The 20,323-nt window shown below is 35.7% G+C and overlaps 2 protein-coding genes across 3 annotated transcripts; both read left to right on the top strand.

Annotated features, from left to right (window-relative positions):
- The first annotated feature begins 3,197 nt into the window (after nt 1-3,197).
- On the top strand, nt 3,198-16,325 carry LOC101205955 (nuclear pore complex protein NUP93A). Its single transcript, XM_004136616.3, has 15 exons — nt 3,198-3,599; nt 4,172-4,263; nt 4,483-4,549; nt 6,973-7,032; nt 7,877-7,966; nt 9,032-9,301; nt 9,482-9,577; nt 9,695-9,829; nt 11,597-11,650; nt 11,750-11,833; nt 13,377-13,463; nt 13,543-14,445; nt 14,909-15,090; nt 15,442-15,733; nt 15,845-16,325. The coding sequence occupies exons 1-15, from the start codon at nt 3,498-3,500 to the stop codon at nt 15,920-15,922; spliced, it is 2,592 nt and encodes an 863-aa protein (XP_004136664.1). The 5' UTR covers nt 3,198-3,497; the 3' UTR covers nt 15,923-16,325.
- A 1,009-nt stretch (nt 16,326-17,334) lies between these two features.
- Nucleotides 17,335-20,323, top strand: LOC101217016 (protein MIZU-KUSSEI 1). Of its 2 annotated transcripts, none has more exons than XM_031882017.1 (3): nt 17,335-17,509; nt 17,836-18,012; nt 18,115-20,323. In XM_031882017.1, the coding sequence occupies exon 3, from the start codon at nt 19,497-19,499 to the stop codon at nt 20,184-20,186; it is 690 nt and encodes a 229-aa protein (XP_031737877.1). In that variant the 5' UTR covers nt 17,335-17,509; nt 17,836-18,012; nt 18,115-19,496; the 3' UTR covers nt 20,187-20,323. The 2 variants fall into 2 exon arrangements, with proteins under 2 accessions (XP_031737877.1, XP_011652207.1); XM_011653905.2 differs by having other exon boundaries at nt 17,335-17,513.

The raw sequence follows: 20,323 nt of genomic DNA, 5'->3' as shown, positions 1-20,323 counted from the left end.
ATTAGTATCCCAACCTCCTCTACATCCAGATTGAAGCTCCACTCTTTTCATTCAACGAGCACGTGTGACAGGCATAGATCATGAAGTGGTTGTCATAGATTTCTTTGCAAGGCCACCAAGGAGCAAGCAAGGAGGACAAAGTAGGACTTTGGAGCAATGAGCATAGAGCATCAAGTACCAAAAATTTAACTTCTATTTCAGGGTGTGGGTGGTTTCTATAATCGATAAATCTTTTCACAATAAGTTAATGTAAGTAGAAAACCATTTTTCATTTTTTAGAGTTATCCACGAATTTTATTGATTATAAAAAACCTCCCAATTTTAATGAGGTAGGAATTTTTATTAATAGATGAGGTGCACTTCTTCTCTTTCCCTCTTCTTCTTCTTCTTCTTCTTTTCCTTCTCTTTTTCCCCTCGTCTCCCTCCACGTTCTTTCTCCTCCTCCCTCCTTCCTTCCTTTAAAATCTTGAGTGGCTAGAAAGAAAAACACACAAATAGAAGACAAAACCCATACGATGGGCAATAAGAGAAGAAACAATTGAAAGAAATGAAAATAGATTTGACCCGACCCCTTTCCTTCTTCAAACAATGAACTTTGATTCGATCTTTCTGTCCATCTCTACTTTTTTGAGTATTAGAAGAGAAAGTAAAGAGAAAAATCAATCTTGTCAACTAGTTGTCAAAGTAGTTCATCTAGATTTAGACACGTTTTTCAAATTTTAACAACTAAAATATTGATTTTGAAAATCATGAAGACCAAACTAAATACTGCCTCAAACTTCTAGGCCCCCAAAAGGCATTTTACACAAAGTTGTTCATGAAATATTGGTTATTTTCCTTTTAAAAAATGAATTAGTTGTTTAGAAGGTTTGTTCTAAGTAGTCAAAAATTTTATTTATTGAGCTGTGCGACTTATGTCTCCAACTTGGGCTGCATCTGAGGCACACCAATTTTGTTAAGATTTGTTTGGAATAGTTGGAAATAAATATTAAAAAATGTTAGGATATACACCAACCACTAAAAAATATATACAAATACACTGTAATTTGTATTGAACATATTAGTTACGTTGAATGATTGATAGATTTTTTTAAGAGAAATTACAATCGATGACCATTTTATGAATAATAATCAATGATATAGCAATATTTTTAAAAAATTACAAATATAGCAAAACTATCACTTGTATCAGTGATAGACTTCGTATGATTTATTAGTGATAGACCAATATTTGCAACATGGTCTATCGGTAATAAACTTATATCATTGATAGAATTTGACAATTTTTGCTATATTTGCAAATTTTTTAAAAGGTTGTTATATACTTACTTATTTTGAATCTAATGGCTAAATTTGCAACTATCTCTTTCTTTAAATGTTTTCGTTCTTTAACAAACTCTTCCTAAGCCGCGGATGCTCACTCGATATGGAATGTAACTAATTTTGGTGTTGTATCTTTTTAAGCATGAATCTTATTTCTCTTAGATTATCTCTTCACACTGTTCTAAATAAGTAATTGTCATAAATAGCAAAATATTGAAACTAAAAAAAATGAATATTTGAGATGGGGTAGAAAGCTACATTTTTTTTATACATAGAAAAGGGAATATCTACCATTTCAATTTGAATTAGGAATTTCGCAGACAATACAAGTGGTTATTAACTATATATATACATTTGATGGTATGTAATACTAATATGTATTACAAGTTACTATAAAGTAGGACTTTAATGCGAGATCTAAAAACATATCTCTCTATGACTTTGATAGTAAATGCTATATGATTCGGGCCTTTAGCAGATCTATTAATTGAGATCAACATTTATTTTTGGATGCATTGATATTCCAAAATATTGAAAATATCTATAAAATACAATAAAAAAAACTTAATTAAACTATAAAGAAAATTTGGTGAATTTTGTAAGAATACTTTGCTATTTTTTTTAAAGTGTCCGTTTTGAAATTAAAAAATATAATTTTGTCATTTTCAAAAAACCTAATAACGTGACTCTATTTTTTAAATTGCACTCTCCAATTTATCATTTTTCTAGTTATCATATGAAAAAAAAGATTCTATTTTTTAAATTGCACTTTCTAATTTATCATTTTTCTAGTTATCCTATGAAAAAAACATTTATTATCTATCAAATCTGAAATTATGCTATATGTTTAAATATTTTTTACCATTCTCCTCTCTTTTAACCATGGTAAATGGGCAGAGGAATATAAACCAATTGTTACGGTGGACATCAATCATGCTCTTTTATTATAAAAATAAATAAATAGATTACAATACAGTGAGATGTAAGCATGTGTTTGGATGAGTTGCTTTATACCATGCTTTTATAGCATTAAGAGTGATGTTTGTAAAAACATGTGGTATTAGTTGTGATTTAGGGAAACTAAGCATAATGCACACAAAAGCAATCAAATTTGTAGTCATTTTTATGTTTGAATGTAATTTTGGAGAGTTATGCCATATATATACTTTTTGGATGTGACACCTTCTATTAGTCGACGTAATTCAAAAAAACTAGAAAAGAGTCGATATTTGATAGATATTTAAGATTCAACCGCAACAACTCGATTTCATTAGAAATTCTCTCTTAAACTAAGTAAAAATTATTATTGATTAGTTTGTATAGATTGAGAAACATTTGCTTTGATCCATGTAAATTTCTAGACTGAAACTCTCATACTAGATTGCAAATGCATTCTTCATATTTTGATCGTTCATACACGATGCAACAAAAAACCATCAAATTATTTAAAACTTAACTTGTGTATAACTCTATAAGTCTTATTTTAGTTTTCATTAATGTTACTTGTTACATAAAAACTAAAATGGCATGATCTCATTGCACACATGTTTAAATCCGAGAAAAACTGACATACAAGAGGACCAAGCTATCACACTACTATGTATATATTTTAACATGGACAAGAAAAATTATAAAATCAAAATAGATTAAACAATTTCACCCCTTTCTTCTAATTTTTGACCCAATCATATATTTAATTGAAGTATAGAAACAAAAAGAAGAAAGCTGATATATTCACTTCTTGTTTAACACAAGAGTTCGTGAACCCGTAATTCTCCGATTAAGCAATTTTTTTTATTCTTTTTTGAGAATTTTACTCATAGTCCCTTTGTAATATTTTATTTTCTCCTGTTTATTATTTATAAGCTTATTTTTTCAAATGAGGTCAATACCGTGGAAGCCAACCTCTGTCATCTCTAGGCTACAGCCACTGCCCATTCTTCGTAACACGCCTATTGTTGTTTCTCAACAAACCCCTCTAATTCAAAACCTTAAACCCTTTCTTCTTCATCTCACTCCCTGGGCCACCGTCTCATTCACTTTGGCTCCGCTCCCTCTCTTTTAGCGCCACCACCTCCGCCGCCACCTCTCTCCCGCTTAAGGGTATTGGGCCATTGAGCCCCAATTGCCCTTTCCTCTCATCACAACTCTCTCGGTGTCTCCTCTTGAGAGCCATGGCGAACGACCAAGACATGAGTGGCTGGACTGATCTGCTTCACTCTTCTACAAAGCTCCTCGAACAAGCTGCTCCATCTGCCCAGTTCCCTCCTCTCCAGGTTTCATACTCTCTCTATGCTTCTCTTTGGTTGCTTTGCTTAGATTTTGCTGGAAATTGAGGATTCTAATTTATTTATGTACCTGCATTTCCCAACTTTCAACTCTTACTCGAATGAGCAAGTCTAATTGTTATCGTCAATGGATTAAACTCCTAATGTGCTGTTTAAATATTTTTTTATATCTGGAAATCTATGTATTTCAAGCTTTATTGTTATCATTCGTTTATGATTAGTAGTATCTTGTTAAATTCGAGGCAGTGTAAATGGGTGTTCGTAAAAAAGGAAATGAAGGTAACGGGAGGTTTGGGACTTTTTAACTGTGCTCTCTCTTCGTAAACCTGTGCTACATCCATCTCAACTGAAAAAAAGAGGAAGAATTAATAATGGTTGAAATAAAATATGAAGTAACTATCGACGAAGAGGGAAGACAAGATTCAGAAATAATAGTATTTTCTAAGTATAGAATAAAAAGAATACAGGAAAAACGACCAAGAAACAAAATATCTAGGTTATCGTCTCCACGTTATGTCCCTGTGCTTATCTCTGAATTTCACGATCTGTGATTGTTTCAGAGGAACTTAGATCAGTTAGAAGTGTTATCTAAAAAGCTCAAGGCAAAGACCCTGAGAACTGAGGCGCCCACACAATCTATTGCTGCTACAAGGTATTTCTATTCCTGCTATCCAAATGTTAACCTCTTCAAGTCTGATTTTCTGTTACTGCACTATCTCTTTAGCAACCAAGAAGAGAACACATTTTACAATTCTGAATCTTTTTCCTTGTATTTACTTGCAATGAAGTCTTATACCCAATGGATTTTTGTTGCTGTTATTACATACATATGACATGCAGTTAGTATTATCTTTCAATGGGATGATTGTAGGTTACTTGCACGTGAGGGAATAAATGCAGAGCAACTTGCTCGAGATTTGAAGTCTTTTGAACTAAAGGTGAAGATTTTTTCAATTTTCTTACTTGTAAATAACTTTTATTTTTGATGTGTATAAAATAACCAATAGACCTTTCATTATTATAATGAAATATACAGAAGGGTGAAGGAAGTCTCAACTCATGACTAATGGGGTTACAAGTCACTTCTCCATAAGTCGAACTATTAGAAATAGAATAATCGCAGAAGGAACTACTAAGTCTATACCTAGAAGCAACAACCAAACTATATCGATAAAGGAAACAGTAATTAAAAGGTTAGCCTCTTGGAAGAAAGGCTTCTTTTCCTAGGCTGGAAGACTAACTTTGATCTGATTTGTGTGGAGTGGCATTCCCATTTACTACTTTTCCTTGTTTTCCACTTCAGTTTGTAAAAGCCTTGAGAAGTACATGAGAGACTTTATTTGGGAAGGGATGGATGAATAAAATAGTTTTCATCTGGTAAGCTGGTAGGTTGTTGGGCAACTGTGAATCAAGGTGGATTGGATTGTAACTTAACGCTACGTAGCAAAGCCAAAACCTCTATTGGCTAAGTGGCTTTAGCGTTTTTCCCTTGAGCGGTTGAGCCTGAATCCTTGTGGCATATGATCATTGCGAGTAAGCATGGCCCTTACCCTTTTGGTTGGGTGGTGAAAGGGGTTAAAGGCACACACTGAAATCCTTAGAAAGATATCTTGCTTGAGCTTTCCTCTTTTTCTCCTTTGGTCAGATGCATTGTGAGGAACCTCTGCTTTGAGTTTCCTCATCTTTATCTGTTGTCTTCCTGTAAAAATCATTTGGTTTCTGATTTTTTGGTGTCGTCGGGGGTCCATGTCTTTTTTTTTTCAGTTTCTATCTTCATTATCCAATAGGGAGACGATGGAGGTTGCTTCTATTCTTTCTTTGTTGGAAGAGTGCATTTTTTAAAAATAGAAACAACTACTTTCATTGAGAAGAAAACAAAGAAGTATTAGGGGATGGAATAATACAAAGGCCATGTTCTTGATGGATATTGTATGGCCAATTTATCAATGAGAATGAGGGAATGTTGGTAGGATGCAGTTGCTAATGGAGGGGATTTTTAAATCAGGTGGGAATCTGGGGAGAAAGTTGATTTTTCAAATGATGGAGGTACAAATTGGAACATAATGAGGTACAATCCAAAAAGGAGTTGAATTGATATTCATTGGTATTAGAGCACATTTGGGCTTGCTTAGCAAGTTAATTTGATTTCTTAAAGCCCAAAGTGAGAGTGGGTCGAGGCTTGTTTGGACAAATGTTGAGAGGTATAAAGGGGAATGTGGGTGGGAAAGTATTTGCGTTCTCTCCGAAAGAAGAGGTAATGTACTTGTAAATTCTTGACATGTGTCAGAGGGTTGTTCAAACCTTATACTATTTCCTTTGTCCTTTTTCTTTATATGCCCTTGTATTCTTTCTCTATGAAAGTAGTTTCTAAAGAAACTCACTTCGTCCTTTCTCAATGACTTTTGGTTTGACTGTCTTCCTGGGCATAATACAAGTTGGGTTTCCAACAATTTTTCTGGTAGTTATTTGGAGGTTGTTTGACTTTCAACATAGACAACAAGATCCCCCAAACCAGTGGTCGAATTCGGGAGCAGAATTTTAGATTTGATGAAGTCCCAACCATTGCTTTTAACCCTTATACCCCATAAAGATCCAACCCTCAAGAATTAGTGTTGTAACCTTGTTTTTTTTTTTAGTTTCTCCACCCAAATAATGTAATTTTCGCTTCTTAGTTCTTTGAAAAACTTGAAGGAGCAAGGTTCCATAAGGAGGAGCTTGAAGGATATCTTAAAGCCACAATAACAATTTCCAGGTGATGGACAACATGTAATAGGGCCTATGACCACTTTCTTTTGTTCTTGCTCTACAGCCTTCGCAATGTTCATCAAAGCTATGAACAAGTTTTCCAGTAAATGGTGATTGCTCTCTTTGAGTAGTTCCAATTAGGATGTGGCTTTGTAGTTGTCATTGATTAGGGAAAAAGGAAGGAGGATGGTTACCGGCCATAGGTGAGGGTTGGGATGGGGAGGAGGAAGGGTAGGAGGAACGAGGGAGATGATAGGGAAAAAACAGGGTTTGAGATCAAAGCAAGAGTGTAAGCCAAATCATGGAAACATATCTATCTTGACCTATAAAATAAGGTGGCTTCTTTCAATTGAACTGCACCACAAGAATCTTTTGATGTGGTCAGATTTTTTGCCTTCTTCTTAAGGGGGTGATAATGAGTTTTACCTCTACAATCCATAGGAGAATATGGCTAAAAAATGAACATTGGCTTTTCCCTATATGGGTCAAGATTATTTTTTTCTTGTAAAGTTGCATATATCTTTGCTTCCCTGATATAATTTACAGTGATAAATTTTATTCTGGTATGCTATTGCTTTCTAATCTTTTATGTTCGTGTGTATTTCTTCTTTTGAAGACTACATTTGAGGACGTGTTTCCTGCTGAAGCAACAAGTATTGAAGAATACTTGCAACAGGTATCTTTTATGCAATTTTTCCTAATTTTGCAGTTTTGCAGATAAATTTTACTCAAGAAGCTATTGGTTTTATGAAATGTTGGCTGAAATATCTATTTCATACCTTTTTCCTAATTAATGCTGTTACTAATTTGATTATTCATTTATGTCTTATGATGTTACTCTTGTCCAAAAAATATATCTTATGTTGTTAGAAAAAGTAATGTCATTGATGACATAAAAATCTGTCCCCCAAAGGATTGAAACCATCTAACTGAAAGGCTTCTAGGTAATAACAATTTCAGATAATCGTAGTCCCTCACAGAAACATTTCTATACGAGAAAACGGGTGTTGGAAAAACAATCCTCAAAATGGAGCCATACAAATAACCAAAGACTTGAAGACAGCCCAAGGAAACACTTCAGAATGAATTCATTATTCATAGAAACACTTCAAAGTTGTTTTTTTGAATGATTGTGACAGAATACATGTTTCCTGTTTTTTTTTTTTAAATGCTTCATTAGAAACACTTGAACAAATTTTGTTTCTTTGGTAGGTTGCATAACTGTGTCTTTGAGTTCTAAGAACCACCTTTACTGCTTTTCTTTAAATGAATTTCTGAGGAAGATTGTAATTTGGAGTAAATAAAATTGTCTTTTTTTTTCTTAATTTTAGAATATATGGTCTTAAAACTGATCTGCTTAGTTTCTGTGTTGTGCTATTCATTTTACAGCTTGGCAATTCTATTAATATTATTATGGAAAAAATTCCAACTTTTGTGATGCTTTTTTCACATGTTATCCAGGAAATCATTAATGTTGATATGTTTGATATTTGTGCTTTTTTTTTTTGCATTCATCTTAGGTCCATGAAATGGCAATGATCTCAGCCATACAGGAGGCACAGAAGGACAATGTTAGAAGTTTTAATGATTACATGATGAGAGTTTTAGAGGTTAGCATGACTCGGTTATTTTAAGAGGTTAAATTTTTTCTCCCAGATTCCCAGTACCCCTTTCCTTCAATGTACAAACATAGTAAGCAAACATTTAATTTTAGTTATTGATTTCTTCCATATTGTTCTCATCATTTTTGCTGTGTGTTTGCTGTTTATAGCACGGGAAAGGTCAAGTGGTTGAACAGACTTTTGATTGGAACTATTTCTGCATGTTTCAGAAAAGAGTTGGATGTTCATGTTTTTCCATTTGAGGTTGAGTTTCACAGAGATAACTGACGTATTTTGTTTTTCCCCGTTGGTTGCCCTTTGTAAATCTGTAAAGAGCTCTAGTTGGAGAAATATTAGAATTATTAGTAAGTAGTAAGGGATATTCTAGGAATTAGAGTCATAGACATTAAGTTTGTTAGGTCTTTTGAGTTATGAATAATAGGGGAGAGTGAGGCTAGAGGGGTGGAGAATTTTGGTGAGCGTTTTGCTCTTAGGGGAGGATACTCAACCCTGTAGAATGTGCTGAGAAGTGCCAGTTCTTTATTTCTATTGCTTGTAATCATTTCCTTGTCAGAAATACAGTTAGTTGTTTTTGTTGAAGGGTGTTCATCCTCTTAATGTATAGTTGGTGAACATATAAGACAAGTGTATTCACCTTTGTGATTTCTGGGATATTTGTGTCTTGTTCGGATTTTCTGCTTACAGGGAAGAAGAATCCTGACACCCTCTTAATGTTATAGTTGATGAATATCTTTATTCTATTCATGGTGGCATTGGATTACTGGTTTCGTTGTGGCTACTTTCAAGGACTTCCATAGTTACCTTGGGAAAATCTTGAGCTTTTTCATTCACATTATAGATGTTTAGTTTCGTATATTTGTCTTGGAAGTTAGAAAAATGATGGCCATAGGTAAAGTTGATCGCTATTTTGTCAATTTGAATTCTTCATGCTTTAGCCACTTAAACTGATAGTAAAGAGAGCTCGTTTTTGTAGAATGGTAAATATCTGCTGGGCTTATTCTTTACTAATTGCATATTTGTTTTTGATTTTCTATGGAATCAAATGTATGACAGGAGGATTGGAAAAAGGAAAAACGTGATTTCCTTCAGAGTTTAAGCCGAATATCTACATTACCTAGAACTAACATGATTGATGATAAAAGTGGGGCTTCAAAGACGGGTCAAATATCCTCCTTTGTATCCAGTGCACATGTTTCGTCTGGTGTACCCAGCCTGGAGTCTGTATCTCTAGCCAACAAGCCTATTATTGAGAAAAAGGCATCAACATATGGTGAAGTAGTGAAGAAAATGAACGATGCAAGGGAACGTGGACTACCCTTTAAAGTATGAGCTGGTTTTTTCTTTACCCTTGTTTCGTAGTCAATTTATTGCATTACATCCCTCTTGACAGTCTTGATAGCTTTGTTGAAATGGATCAATTTAATTCATTTCAATTCTTGTTTTCATTAATGAAATTTACGGCCTGTCTTTTGGTCATCTTTACTGTTTGTTTGCCACCATTAGCCTGCTGTAGCTTTCAAAGGTGCTTATGAAAGTTTAGATCTCCATGCATCTGCTGGGAAGTCAGTTAACATGCAAAAAATTTGGCATCTTATTCAAGTAAGTCACTAATCCTTTCTTTAGTTGATCTTCATTATGAATACCCAAGCATCTTCCTGCCTCTCATTCCTTTATGATTTGATATATTGTTGATATTTATTTACTTTTAAATGGTAGACATTAATGGGCGAGGAATCAACTTCAAAACGAAATATTTCAAAAAAGATGTCACTAATACTTGGGGCAAGGCGCCATCTAGAGTGGGGACACGAGAAATATATAATGGATACAATACAAAGTCATCCTGCACAGGTATTGCTAGTTTCTATTATGATTCTGTTTACTATTTATCTGTTTGGATTGAGCACATTTGTTTTAACAAAGAAGAACCGACAAGGTGAGCAGTGTTCCAATAGAGACTAATACTAAAAAATACAAGATACCAACTATAAAGAAAATAACGTAAATAATAAAGACAACAATTAAGCTATTAGATAATATAATATTAAATTTATCACCCCCCATAAGCTTAAACTTAGTCAGTTGGTGATTTAAGATGATACAAGAGTAGGTGGTCTAGGGAGGTTGTGTTCAAAACCTTGCAATGTTATTTTCTTCCCAATTAATTTTGATTTTCGATTATTGGGTCTTCCTTCCTATTTCAAACCCACAAGTGAGAAGAAATGTTAGATGACATAATATTAAATTTACTATCATCCATAAGCTTAAGATTTTGGGTCAATCGATAATTTTAGATAAATTTGGCTTATAAAAGCGTTCCAATTCAGGTGTCTTGAATGCAATAACTATCACAAGATTTAGATGAAGAACACTAGGAAGAAGCTAGAACACGAGCCTAAACCTTCTGACTAACGAGTTGATTTATCTTGAACAACCTTCTTATTATGTTCAAAGCAAATCTTAGAAAAACGAGCTTTAACTGCATCAGACCATAAAAGTTGAGATATTGTGGAACGGAGAGAACCAACTAAGATATTTTCCCAAATAGACTTGCTAAATATCCATTGTAGCTGAAAGTACGAAATGCCACCAAGTTGACGTTTTATCAATGAAAAGTTTTGTTCCCGTTTAAAATAAGAAGAGAGGAAGATGATGGAAGTTCTTTAGAATGTTACAGCACTGAACTTGATACTTGTTCATCTAAATTTGAGACGTGGAAAAAGTTAAAATTGCTGTGTTGGTGATAAGTGTGATCTAAAAGGGATTACTGATCGCGACAGAAAGTTGGTGAGAACAAAGCACAATCCCCATTTCCAAAAGACTAGAAAGAAAGATGGGGCCGAGTGTTGAGATTTTGAGAAGGCGTAAGAAGTACAACCAAAACTTTCCATTTTGCTGAGGGAGATGGCAACTTATGCTAGGCCTCCCATTAAGCATGTGTACAAGAGGAAGGGCAGAAAGAGGTTTTCACCCAGAAAAAGGGGTAGTTGGAGAGATCAGTGGTCTTAGGGTCTACGTGGAAAAGGGAGAGAGCTAGTATATATGTGAGTATTTTGTGCTAGGGTTAGTTTTCTTGGTGAGTGTTTTGTGGATGAACGGTAGTTCATTGTGGAGAGTACAACCCTCTTGTTAGGCTGAGTTTCTTGAAGTGTAACCTTTTGTGCTGGTCTGTAATCAATATAGATATTCCCCCGATTCCTTGTTTGTGTTTGTGTTCTGTTTATCTTTGCAGGAGACTTTGAAGCTTAGCAACTTAAAAACCAACAAAGAAGTCCAGCAAATGGAACACAACTCCCCTAATGCTAATTAAATACTATTATTGCCTTCTATTTTGACGAGGAATATGGCAATTTACAAACTAACAAATATCTCCATAGCACATCCCAATATTTACTCTTGCATTAAGGTATAAATTCTAATGGGCTGTCATTTAATGTCGAAACTAATAAAGTTGAGTGGATTGTCTCAAAATTTACTCCTCATTTTCTTTCTTTATTTTTTTCTTTAACTTGGAAGGTTCTATTTTTTTCCTTGCGTGTTGATACTTCTGTGCTCAAAATATTGTAGCTGCCATAATTACAAAACTCGTATGTTGAAATCTTCTTTATTTCCTTGTAGGCTGCCCTTGGTGGTGTTGTAGGAAATCTGCAAAGAATTCGGGCCTTCCTTCGGGTTTGTTCGTCACAGACTCACACGTGTTCAAAGAATTAGAAACGTTTGAAATACTATGTCTCGTCTTGCAATTCATTTTAACTTGTTAATTATTTGCAGATTCGCTTGAGAGACTATGGAGTCCTAGATTTTGATGCGAATGATGCACGTAGACAGCCTCCTGTTGATACTACTTGGCAACAGGTGTTGATTGCTTTTTGAATTTTACAAGTATTCACTTTGAAATGTTACTCATTGAGAAAAAAGAAAATTTTACATTAATAAATTTAGCAGCAGCAAATCAAGTGCCATGTTTTTTAGGGTAGCTCATTCTGGGTTGGTTCTTTTGTATGCCCCTTGTATTATATATTCTTTCATTTTATCCCAATCTAATCCAAATAAGACCTACAGTTTCCTTATACTTGAGAAGACAGAAACCAAAATGTCAATATATCCATGAGTTTTGCTCTATCAGGCTCATTCGTTGTGCTTCGCCCAAGATTTTGGAAAGTGTCCAATCAAAAAGATTTAAAGCTACTCTCCCATATACCATGTTTGTGTTCCAAACAACTTTTGTGCCAGGAAGACAACTTTTGGATAGTTCTCTTATTGCAAATGAGCCATTGATGATTTGAAATTGATGGCTGAATTTCATTTGTGCGTACCTATGGTCTATGGCATTGTCACTGGAGTTGGGGTTGAGTGGTTTAAAAGAAAATGCAGAGTGCAGAAAATGTGTTGTATTTGATTTCATTTTTACTGTTTTAGAAAACAAGGGATCCAGCAAATTGTAAGAATGTGTTTGGTTGGCCAAAACCTTGTGTAAATTATTTGGAAATTGGAACATGTTTAACCCAAATTTTCTAAAGAACAATCCTAAAATTAGAAAACACGGGATGCCATTTTGAAGGATGGTAGTTTCCATAAAAAAGTTTGTAAATAGACATTGTTTCCTTCTCTCTTCTGTTTCTCAGCTTCTTTTCCTCATATGTTGCCTTCCCTCTTCTCCCTACGTTCTGTAGAATGATGTGTATCCTTGCATAAATAATTGAAGCTGAGAAAAAGATTTGAATGAAATTATATTTTCCAATTCTTTTCTCCTATTTATAGGTTGGAAGAGGGAGAGAGAACCCGGGGGAGGGAAAGAGAACCCGGGGGTAGAAGGGGTAGAACTACTGCTGTTGAGCTGTGAAAACATTAGAAGAAACAAATATTATTTTCCTTTTTCTGACCATTCTTAAATTTAATGAATTAGGTTACCAGTGAATACATTACCAGACACGGAACTATTAAATTCTGAAATTGATATTTCATTTTTGAATTTATTACAAAACTCCATTTTAACCCATTTTGAAATCAAGACAGAATTCACATTCTTAATTTGTTGTCAGACAATCATATGGGTTGACTTATTGGTACAAAAGGAGATAGTCTCCATAACTAGTTAAGAGATCATGGGTTCAGCCTAGGAATTAATTTCCTACGAGTTACCTTGACACCTAAATTTCGTAGGATCAGGTGGGTTGTTCCTTGAGATTGGTTGAGGTGTGGATAAGCTGGCTTAGACTCTCATGGATATAAAATAAAATAATTTGTCACCAGAAAAACTAATAAATCATGAAAATGTGAAATGTAGCTGAGTTTGATTCATTGTTTCTGGATTCATGTTTTCAGATTACCAACCAAACACAATGGATCCTTCAGTTTCCTTGAAATATGTCTTAAGTCGTGTTTTTATTTCCAACAGATTTACTTTTGCTTGAGAACTGGATATTATGACGAGGCCAGAAACATTGCGCTGTCATCTCGTGCTTCAAATCAGTTTGCTCCACTGGTATGACTTTTTTAATTGTTTGTAAATGTAACTGATACCATTTTCAACCTTAAGTCACCATTTATTTATTTCTTGACAGCTTACAGAGTGGATTAATACTGGGGGCATGGTACCAGTGGACATAGCAAGTGTTGCATCAGAAGAGTGTGAGAAGTTGTTAAGAATGGGAGATAGGATGGGCCGAGCTGCATATGATAAGAAAAAGTTATTGTTATATGCTATTATTTCAGGTTCTCGCCGGCAAATTGACCGTTTGTTGAGAGATCTTCCGATGCTGTTCAATACAATAGAGGATTTTCTGTGGTTTCAGTTGTCAGCTGTACGTAACGGCCATGGGGAATCCTCATCTATTGTTTTGAATGAAGGCTCAGTACCTTATACTTTGGATGATTTGCAGTTTTACCTTAATAAATTTGAACCGTCATATTATACAAAAAATGGAAAAGATCCCCTGGTATATCCATATGTTCTTCTTTTAAGTATTCAATTGCTGCCTGCGGTCTTGTATTTGTCAAAAGAAACAGGAGAAGAAGGATTAAATATTGATGCTGCCCACATATCAATTGTGCTTGCGGACAATGGAGTACTTTCAGAAGGAACAGGGGCTGGGCAAAAATTAGGTGTGATGGATCCTTATGCAGAGGTAGCCAGCATAATCAGGCAGTATGGTTCTCTTTATTTAAGAATGGGTAATTTATCTATGGCACTGGAGTACTATGCCCAGGCTGCTGCAGCACTGGGCGGTGGACAGTTGTCATGGTCTAGCAGGGGTAGTATGGATCAACAGAGGCAGAGGACTTTGATGCTGAAGCAACTGCTTACTGAGCTGTTGTTACGTGATGGAGGTATCTATCTCTTGCTTGGTGCAAGGGGTGCTGGAGAAGAAGGTGAATTACGAAGATTTATGACTGACATGAAATCTAGGCAACAATTTCTACTTGAAGCTGCTCGACAGTGTCAGGAAGCTGGGCTTTATGACAAGGTAATAATTTGTCCCATCGTATAAAACTAAAACTTGGTGGCGGTTGCAGCATGTTTGCAGTTCATATGCAAAACTGTCGTGAAATTATATATTTAACTAATGCCAATTTTTAAAAGGTTAATGTTCGCCACAAGGGCATTTTCAAGGAAAAGCAATAAGGGGTAAAGCATGAAACTGGATAAAGTTCCATTTCTTTTATATATTTGAATCAGTTCACCAGTGGAAATGGATTTGGAACAATTATCAGGACATCGTATCATAAAAATAACCCTACCGACTAAGCATTCCATAAACCTTAAAAAATTTTATGTTTGTGTCTTGCTCTATGATCTACGTTTCCTGATTCTTTCTTGTATTTAATATCTATGAAAAATTGTCATATTTATGATTATGGCTTATCATTTGGTTTGCCTATCTTTCATTTAATTCTTGCCTTTTTAAAATTTTGGATTTTACTTATCAGTCAATAGAGATCCACAAGAGAGTTGGGGCATTTTCCATGGCATTGGATACAATTAATAGGTGTCTCTCTGAAGCAATCTGTGCTCTTTCACGTGGTAGACTGGATGGGGAGAGCCGGACTGCTGGCCTTATTCATTCAGGCAATGACATTTTGGAAGCATACAAATATTGTCGTGAAATCAGGTCACTCATTTATGTTTAATCGTTTGTACACATGGCTCTTAGTTACTGCTTTTAATATACAAATTACAGGTTATGAACTGTTTCATGTAAATGTATATTTCTAACTGTTTGAGTTTGGGTGGTACAGTTCTGTTTGATTAGTCAGATTTTGATATCTTGAATCGTAGAATTCATAAAAGTAGTTTTTCTCCCCTTTTATATGCTTAAAATGTTCTGTGCCATCAAGAACATTATTTTTTATTGAATTTTCCGTAAAATGGTGGCTTGGCTGGTGCGTTCTACAACATTTGTAAACTAGGGAGCGACATAGTTTTGTTTACTCAAATTGACTTGGTGGGTTGTAACATGCAGCCTTCAGGAAAGAGAATATGTCATGGAACAACAGACCGTGTTAAGACAACTGGAGGCAGTTCTTTCAATCCACAAGTTGGCCAGATTGGGTCATCATCTTGATGCTCTAAGGGAGATTGCTCGAATTCCATTTCTTCCATTGGATCCACGAGGGCCAGATATGGCTTCTGATGTGTTTCAAAACTTATCTCCTCACATTCAGGCTTGTGTCCCGGATCTTTTGAAGGTTGCACTTACGTGTCTGGACAATGTGACAGACTCTGACGGATCCCTTCGAGCCTTGAGAGCCAAGGTATGCAAACAGCACCCGTTAATCGTGTTTCTAATGCAATGCTAGCAAACCTTTAACATTTTTTTGGCTAATCTGCTCCTCATTCATGCTGGATTTCTTTTACTTTTGCAGATTGCAAACTTCATTGCGAACAATTTAAATAGGAATTGGCCTCGGGATTTGTATGAAAAAGTTGCTCAAACCTTGTGAAAGCATGAGACTGCAGCATTAGAGGGGCTGGCCAAGAAAATGGAAACTGCAACTAATGTGGCAATGGAAAATGTAGCATACTTTTAGGCTTGTAGCATTGTGTAAGAAGTACAAAAGAAAAAGGAAAATGAATTTGAATGTTGGGAGAGCGGCCTGTTGATTTGCGCCGTTTTTGTTTCCCCAACCAGAAAACTAATTGTAAGTTTACAAGCCCATTTTAGATGTTTCTTTTTCTTTTAGTTTTCTTTCCTTTTGATGGAAAAGCTAGAGCATAAGAGTTGAAAAATGGTGCCAAGTTTAGGATTTATATTTGATCAGATGTGCTGTGGATCTGTATCTATTCTTAAATATTAAGAAAATGACTGTTTTATTGATTGTATGTACAGAGAATTCGGTTGATTTATTTCCTCACACCTTTTTAGAGTAAATTTTGCAGCAAACTATTGGGAACCATCTCATTTAAATCAGTAGTACAAAAAAAAAAAAAAAATCTACAGATGTTCAAATGGAAAAAAACCCATCATGTTTTTCTATACATGGATTATCTCTAATGAACATGATGCGGCAGCTGCAATGGGCCGTACGGCAAAATTCTCGAGAGCACCGGCAAAAATAACGTCGGTTGTATGGAGCTTGCCCTTGTCCTACAACAGATCAGATGTACTAAAAATAACTCACCCACGAACAAAAGTGTTAGATTTTGGATCTTAAACCCATTTACAACCACAAGTCAAAATGAAAAATGCACCTTGGGTAACTAATTTCTTTCACATTCACCTCATCAGATGTCTTTTGCAGACCACTGTTCCTTCAACATCATACGATCAAGAAAAAAACTCGCTCGAAAATTTCAATTGAACATTGAAATAAGAAAAATGCAAAACAGTAAATGCAGTTTCAACCAAGTAATCCGAATCATAAAGATCATTAAGCAGCAATCGAAGTTGACTAACCAGTACACCTGTTTTCCGTTTTTGTTCATTTTTTTAGAAATTGATCTGCATAAATTGGGGTCACATTTGTAAAGAATGGGACATTTTGGCGAAATTCTCAACCACCACATCAATCAATTGAAAAGATTTATTCTTTTTCCACTTATTTTAAGTTTAAAGATTAATTCATTTGCACATGTTAGAATTCATACTTTATTTTAAAATTAATTCATTTCTTTTTCGGTTACGTCCCTTGTTGTTATAAGGTTTTTCGTTGTAATTTCCATACGTTCAAATAATCTTTTCCTATTAATTTTCCTTAAAATAGTATAGATTTGAACGAGTAACTAAAATTTGGTATAATAAAAACTAGAATTTTGTTATATTGTAAACATTTTCAACATTTTTGTTATGCACAATAAATTGTCTTTTAAAAACTAAAATTATTGTTGTTGTATATTTTGAAAAAGGATCCTTTGGCTTCCATCGTATTTTCCCACCCTTTCTTTCTTCTTCCCCTTCCTCACACATCTTCGGCAGCTATTCCACTTTTCAGTTTTCACCTCTTATATTCCAACGGCAACCCCCTCCGCCGGGCCGTACCTGTAACTGTCGGCGACTCCACATTCGGTTTTTTGCAACCCTCCATTTTCTTGTATGTGAGTTTTCTAACATTTTTGTTTCTTTCTTTCTTCAGTTGAATCAATTACAAAACAGGGTGATCTTAAACCTCGCCAAAACCGACCTATTTTGAGAGGAAATGTTTTTGTAATCCAAAATTTCCCACGTATAGTTTGTAATATTCTTTTCATTTCATTGTTTGTGGTAGACAGTTTTCATTACTGAAATATCTTTATGCCTCCCCCCTGCTTATTCTAGAATAAGGAAAAGTAAGTTTTTGTGTTGTTCAATAAACTGTTACCAAATAATATCTAGCAATCTTATTAGTTTTGGGTCGTTATTTCTTCATGTTTTACACAGTTCAGTCACATTGAACAAGGAGTTTTGATATTTGATTCGGAGGTATCTGATGGAGGCTACAGATTGGGAAAGCTCATCAGGAGGAGCTAGTGGTGATGACGACAATTACGAGCAAGACATAAAAGATGAAGAAGAACGTCTCTTCGCATCTGGATACTTGCGCAAGCTGCAGTTTAGGTTGAGAATTTCAAGAATTTGAACTCCTCCAAATCCTTCAATAGGATGTTTCTATTTGCTTATTATCAAGTGTTTGTTTCAATAATTTATTTGTCTCCCTAGGAAGCATGCTTCAACTGTTCGATGGAATGATCGAATGGGAATGGCAGAAGTTGTAGAGAACAAGAGCAGATAGACGGCTTTGATAGACGGATGATTCTACCAATCCGGCTTTGATAGACGGGTTAAAATCTCCTGCCAAGCACCATCAAGAACCAAATAAGCCAAAGACCCAACTCTTCCTTAAACTTCTTCCCTGTTCATTTGCAAGGCCATTCACTCCCAATGATCTGTATTCCTCAATCTGTCCAAAGAAAAGCAAGAAAATTGATACAGAGTAGATTCCTTTAACAATCTGTCAAGAGGTTTAGCAACTCTAACATCCCATCATCAAAATGATTCCCTCAGTAGCCCCCAGAAACCCAAACATACCCACTCCATTTTCCTTCTTCCTCCAATGACTCTTCATCAGCTGCTTAGAACAATTCCCCTGCTTTGGTTCCACCAAAATAACAAAGCTAGAATTCTCTTGTGTAATAACTCCTTAACCAATCTCCTTATATTTCTTTTCCTAAAACTTCTAACATTCCATACTACCTCGACCATTTATACCAAAGCCTTCGACGCCCTCCCTACGACTAATTATATCTAAGGTTTCAACACTCAATATTGATATACTAAGCCACAACCATTTATACGTTGATACTTACTCGTCTTATCAACCCTAAACCAATTATCGGCTCCAATATTCACTTACCTTAACATTATACCATCCTTCGACCATTGGACTCGAGGTTATGATACTTCTGTTTATCACAAACTCAAGGTCCATTGCAGTCTGTCCTTTGACCGTTTTCACTATTCACTCAAAGTAACTCTTTTCTAAATTATATTTTCTAAATCATCCTAAACGGATTTGAGTTTCTTTTGAATTAGAAAGATAAGCGACCTAAAATGAGATATTTCCAAACCTAGGGAGATTTATTTTAAAATCTTGTTTTCCAAATTTTTTTTAATTTATCTACCCTGACGAACTTAATTTGGGATTCTAATTTTTCCAATTAGAACCATAGACAAATAAAATTTGTTGGCCTTTGGTCTGTCTGTTAGGTATGGCCTTAGGTCTCCATCCCATATCTAACAGTACGAAACTACTAATCCATTTTGGTAATCCCTCAATTAATAGTGCTAGACTTTTAGTCACAAACTTAAATAAAACTTTCGAATTTTCTTTTGCAGCCTAACTTTGTGGCGAAATCACATGGTTCCACTTTGCAAACAGATAATAATAATTATTATTATTGTAAACTTTGTTTATTCTGGTGCGATTGAGTTGTGCTGTATAAATATGATACATTACCACTCTTTTTGTTGCTCCACTCTCTCTCTTTCAATATCCCCACCGGCACCGCGTCCCTCCCCCCCTCTCTCTCCGCCGTGAAAAAATGAGACAACGCCGGCACCTTGAGCTGAGTAGTCTGAGCAGATCTACCAGCTCCGCAGACACAGCCATTGTTCTCAAGCCTTGTTCAACCACCTCTTCTCACAGCCCCTCCTCCCTCCTCCACTCCCTCTTCCGTTTCTTCCTCCACCGCCGCAATGCCCTCTCTCTCATCACTCTCCGCCGTAAGCTCACCGGCACCCTCTTTGGCCACCGCCATGGCCATGTCACCTTCTCCCTACAGCTTGACCCTCGTACCGAACCCCTCACATTACTCCATCTCCACATCTCCACCACTGCTCTTCTTAAAGAGATGTCCTCTGGCGTCCTCCGCATTGCCCTCCACTCCCACAAACTCCCTGGCCGAGCTCGACCCACGAAGCTCCTCCAACACCCCTCCTGGACCATGTACTGCAACGGAACGGAATCTGGTCTTGCCCTCTCTCGCACTTGTGAGGCATATGACCGACATGTCCTGAACACCATTCGAAGCGTGTCTGTTGGAGCTGGGGTCATTCCAGTGCTCCATGATGGAACAAAAGCTGCCGGCGGGTGCTCGGAACTGGGTGCATTGGTGTATATGAGAGCCGAGTTTGAACGAGTTGTTGGAAGTGCAGACTCGGAAGCTTTGTTTATGATTAACCCCGATGGGAATGCCGCCTCGGAACTCACTATCTTTTTGCTTAGAATATGAACCCAAAATTTTCTGGTAATTTAGTTTTTTTGAGAGTTAGGTAGAAAAGTGTATCCCAAGTTATAACCATTTTCATGCATGCAAAAGGTGAAAACTTTCTAATAAAAACAATGAAATAAAATTGACCACTTTTATTA

This window comes from Cucumis sativus, chromosome 3, assembly GCF_000004075.3.
Source record: "Cucumis sativus cultivar 9930 chromosome 3, Cucumber_9930_V3, whole genome shotgun sequence".
Lineage (NCBI taxonomy): Eukaryota > Viridiplantae > Streptophyta > Magnoliopsida > Cucurbitales > Cucurbitaceae > Cucumis > Cucumis sativus.
Note: the sequence above shows the minus strand (reverse complement) of the source record. Positions and strands in the feature narration are given on the sequence as shown.

Excerpts from the sequence above, each read along its gene's own strand:
- LOC101217016 (XM_031882017.1), top strand. The coding sequence starts at position 19,497 with ATGAGACAACGCCGGCACCTTGAGCTGAGTAGTCTGAGCAGATCTACC.
- LOC101205955 (XM_004136616.3), top strand. The coding sequence starts at position 3,498 with ATGGCGAACGACCAAGACATGAGTGGCTGGACTGATCTGCTTCACTCT. Across the intron at positions 4,550-6,972 it reads TGAAGTCTTTTGAACTAAAG|ACTACATTTGAGGACGTGTT; the intron begins GTGAAGATTTTT and ends CTTCTTTTGAAG. Across the intron at positions 9,578-9,694 it reads AAATTTGGCATCTTATTCAA|ACATTAATGGGCGAGGAATC; the intron begins GTAAGTCACTAA and ends TTTAAATGGTAG.